Raw genomic sequence first — 4,435 nt, 5'->3', positions numbered from 1 at the left:
GCCCCGTCCCCTCCCTCCCCTCCCTCCCCCCCAGGTCCCGCCCACCTGCGACTCACCGGCCAAGGTAAAGACGCGCCCTCGGGCCCCTCTCCTCCCCCATCCTCATCATCCTCCCCCTCCCCTCCCTCCATCCCCCCCATGTCCCTCCATCGTGTCTGTGGCTCGTGCGACACGGGGGGAGGGGCGGCCGCCTCGCACGGGGACGAGGGGGGTGGGGGGGATGGTGGAGGGGGTGGGATGGGATGGGATGGGGGAAGGGGCAGCCCCTTCCATGAGCCCTCGTGGAAGGGGGAGGTGAGGGCGGCGGCCCCTCACACGAGGCCTGGGGGGGCTTCCCCTCACCCCATGAGGGCCGGGGGTGCATTTGAGCCCCCCACGCACGAGAGGGGCCGGAGGGTCCCGCACCCCATCCTCCCCCCCCGAGGAGTGGGGTCCTTGCATGGGCATGGGGGTGTGGGATTGGGTGGCCCCTCGTGCGAGGACCTTGAGGGTCCCCTTGCCTCGGCCCGGGGGTCGCACACCTGTGCACACCTGGGCCCCCCCTGACGTGCCCCTTCCCCAGGGCCCGCCGAGGTCGCTGAGGGGGGGCCCGGCCGCGGCGCCGGCGAGATCCAGCAAGCGGCAAAAGGTCAGTGAGGGCGTGACCCTCCCCACTCACTGGGGACCCCCCTAGATTCTCCAGGAGCCCCCCTGTCCCCCTGGACATCTGGGTCCCCTTGGGGCCACTCACCCACACCTGGGACCTCCCAGGACTCCCCAGGACCCCCAACATCCCCCTGCACATCCAGGACCCCATTCTCAGACCAGGGTGAGGTTCTGATGTGACATCCCCAAGACAAGACATCCCCATGCAAGACCCCGGTGCAACGTCCCCCACCACAAAGTCCGTACACGAGGTCTGGTGACAGCGAGACCCCACTGCGAGATCCCCCGACGAGGTCCCTTGTGCGAGGTACTCCAAGCAAGGTCCTCGTGACAACGTCCCCACGAGATCCTCACCCCAAAGCCCCCATCATCAGGTCCCTGCTGAGAGATCCCTGTGCAACACCCCTGTGCAACGCCCCATTACCGGGTCCCTGCTGCACCGTCCCCACTGGTGGGTCCCCATCACAACGTCCCCATCGCAACACCCCCGTGCAAGACCCTGTTCCGATGTCCCCATGCACAGACCCCGTTAGCAGGTCCCTGCTGCAGTGACAAGGTCCCCACACCAGGCCCCCCCGCGAGGTCCCCACACCGGGTCCCAGTGACGAGGCCTCCACACCAGGTTCCCCTCCTTGTCCCCCCCAGGCCGCACCGAGTACGTGGCCACGTTCCGGGGCAGCGAGTTCTTCTGCTACGACGTGTCGCGGTCGCCGGTGCAGAGCAGCGCGGATGAGCTGGCGCTGGCGTTCCGCACGCGGCAGCGCCACGGGCTCCTGCTCCACACCGGCCGCGCCGCCGACTTCCTCAACCTGTCGCTCAAGGCCGGCGCCGTGTGGCTCGTCATCAACCTGGGCGCCGGTGCCTTTGAGGCGCTGGTGGAGCCCGTCAACGGCAAGTTCCACGACGGCGGGTGGCACCACGTGCGCGTCACGCGCAACCTGCGGCAGGTACGGCAGGGGAGGGCAGGGGAGGGGAGGGGGGCAGTCCCAGAGGGGGCAGCTGGGAGCGATGAGAGCCTTGGGCAGCCACCCAGCTGACAGTCGTGGCAGCTCCCCAACTGGGAGCACCTGGAGCAATGGGAGCCTTGGTCAACCACCCGACTGGGAGCACTGGGAGTAATGGTGGCCTCGATCAGCTTCCCAACTGGGAGCCCTGGGAGCGATGGGAGCCCTGGTCAACCGTCCAAGACCACTGGGCATTTTGCTGAGCTCCCCAGCTGGGAGTACTGGGAGCAATGGTTGCCTTGGTCAGCTCCCCAGCTGGGAGCACTGGGAGTGATGGGAGCTTTGGGCAAGAACCCAGCTGGGAATCACCCAACTGGGAATACCAGATGGCTTGGCCAGCTCCCCAACTGGGAGCACTGGTTGTCTTGGTCAACCACCCAACTGGGAGCATTGGGAGCAATGGGCATTTTGGTCAACTGCCCAACTGGGAGCACTGGTTGTCTTGGTGAAGTACCCAAATGATAGGATTGGGTGTCTTGGCCAACCACCCAACCAGGAAATCCAGTTACCTTGATCAGCTCCCCATCTGGGAGCACTGGGTGTTCAGTAAGCTACCATACTGGGAGCACTGGGAACAGTGGGTTCCTTGATATACTCCCCAACTGGCAGCAAAGGGTTCCTTAATCATCTTCCCAACTGGGAGCACCGGGAGCCTTGATCAACTACCCAACTGGGAGGACCAGTGCCTTGGTCAGCTCCCCAGCTGGGAGCACTGGTTGCGTTGATCGCTCCCCAACTGGGAGCACTGGTTGCATTGGTCAAGCCCCAGCTGGGGCTTGTGGAAACATGGGTCAACCACCCAACTGGGATCACTGGGTGTCTTGGCCACCTCCCCAACTGGGAGCACTGGCTGCTTTGGTCAACCACCCAACCGGGAGCATTGGGAGCACTGGGCGTCTTTCAACCACCCAACTGGGAGCACTGGGAGCACTGGACATGTTGGTCAACCACCCGAACTGGGAGCACCGACAGCAGGATCTCTCCCCAACTGGGAGCGCTGGTTCCTTGGACCCTCCCAAAGTGGGAGCACTGGACACGGGGGTCCCTGCCCGACCTGGGCTCCCCGTGTGGTGACAGGTGGGGGTGGGGGTGCCCCCGACCCCCCTCTAACGACTCTCTGCTTCTCTCCCCCAAGGTGGGCGCCGCCCCTCCCCCCCCATGCAACGCCCCCCACCCCCTCCTTGTGCAACGCCCCTCCCCCCCTGTGTGTGCGCGTGCCACTAACACGCTTCCCGCCGCGGGGCCCCCCCCCACTAACCTCCCGCCCCCGACTAATCCTGGGGGGGCCCCCCCTTAACAAAAACAACCGACCCCCGACCCCCCCCAACGCCCCCAAACGTCACGTTTGTGTTTTGTCCTTCTCTCGCCGCCAGCACGCAGGGATCGGACACGCTATGGTAAACAAACTGCATTACCTGGTAGTTATCACTCTATTGTTACTCCTTGGCTTCGCCGTGGCCCCACCCCCACCTTTTGGGGCCAATCCGGGGGATTTTGGGCAATTTTCACCCATCCGCCATCTTGCGGCCGAGCTTCGGCTCCCTCATGCCAAAAAGAGCTGGTTTCCCCCCCAAAAAATCCTTCCTGAGAGGGCGTGTGTTACTCGATGGGGGTGATGTGGCACCTCAACCCATCCCCCACCCCATTTTGGGGTGAATTTTAGAGGTTTTGGGCAATTTTCACCCATCCACATTTTGTGGGCGAGCTTCAGGTCCCTGATGCCAAAAATATACATTTCCCTCCCCAAAAAAATCCTGCCTGGGGTCATAAAGGGCTGATTTTTCCCAAGGGAGTGATGTTTGTTCTCTTCCTCCATTTTGGGATGAATTTTAGGCATTTTGGGCAATTTTCACCCATCCACCATCTTGTGGCTGAGCCTTGGTTCCCTGATGCCAAAAATATCTGTTTTTCAAAAAAATCCTTCCTGAGAGGGTGTGGTTTAATCGATGGGGGTGATGTCCCCCACCCCCCATATGCCCTCCAAATGCCCCCATTTTGGTGTGAATTAGTAAATTTGGGGGATTTAGGGCAATTGGATAAACCTGCCACCTGCAGCAGAGCCTCAACTCCTCTGCGCTAAAACTCACAGACTTCTCCCCTAACAAAGTCTGTCTGGGGTCAGGAAGGACTGATTTTCTCCAAAGAGGTGATTTGGGCTCCGTTTTGGGATGAGTTTTAGGGATTTGGGGCAATTTTCCCCCAGTGCATCATCTGGGGTGAAGCCTCGGCTCCCCGGTGCCCAAACCAGGCATTTTCACCCCAAAATCCCACCCGGAGAGGCTCCTGTTCCCCTGGAGGCTGATGTGGAGTCCTACATCCATTTTTGGGGGTGATTTCTTGGGATTTGGGGCAATTTGATACCAGCTTCCCCCCAGACACAGCCAAGCTTCAGTCCCAGACGCCAAACCCGGCAGATTTCCCCCCAGAAAGCCGGTGGGGTTCTGGGGAGGCTGGTTTTCCTCGAGCGGAGGACGGAGGGTCCCAAATTCACCTCCTTTCAGGGCGAATTCTTGGGATTTGGGGCAATTTGCCTGATCTGCCACCTCGTGGCCAAGTCGCGGCCCCGCAGGGCCAAAACCAGCTGGTTTTCCCCCAAAATCCCGCGCGGGGAGGCGTGTTATTCACGGGGCGGATGTCACACTCCCCCCGCGCCGCCCCCGTTTTGAGGCAATTCCTTTGGATTTTGGCCCATTTTTGCCCCTCTCTCCGCAGGGAGCCCCGCCCCTTTCTCGCCCCCCCCCCCAAACCAGCCGCTTTCACCCCAAACCCGCCCCAGGGGGTGTCAG

The 4,435-nt window shown here is 62.2% G+C and overlaps 1 protein-coding gene across 1 annotated transcript in view; it reads left to right on the top strand.

Annotated features, from left to right (window-relative positions):
• LOC114072435 overlaps positions 1–3,690 on the top strand; it is a 9,973-nt gene extending 6,283 nt beyond the window's left edge. Inside the window, exons 3-6 of the mRNA XM_027910332.1 lie at positions 35–64; positions 563–628; positions 1,291–1,592; positions 3,023–3,690. Of these exons, the coding sequence (XP_027766133.1) occupies positions 35–64; positions 563–628; positions 1,291–1,592; positions 3,023–3,265 (641 nt within the window). The 3' untranslated portion in view covers positions 3,266–3,690. The remainder of the gene's footprint in view (positions 1–34; positions 65–562; positions 629–1,290; positions 1,593–3,022) is intronic.
• The last annotated feature ends 745 nt before the right edge of the window (positions 3,691–4,435 follow it).

This window comes from Empidonax traillii, unplaced genomic scaffold (assembly GCF_003031625.1).
Source record: "Empidonax traillii isolate 1590-97213 ecotype Southwest subspecies unplaced genomic scaffold, ASM303162v1 scaffold3207:size14402, whole genome shotgun sequence".
In the NCBI taxonomy this organism is placed as follows: Eukaryota; Metazoa; Chordata; class Aves; order Passeriformes; family Tyrannidae; genus Empidonax; species Empidonax traillii.
The sequence above is the reverse complement of the archived record's forward strand: the minus strand, read 5'-3'. Positions and strand labels throughout refer to the sequence as shown.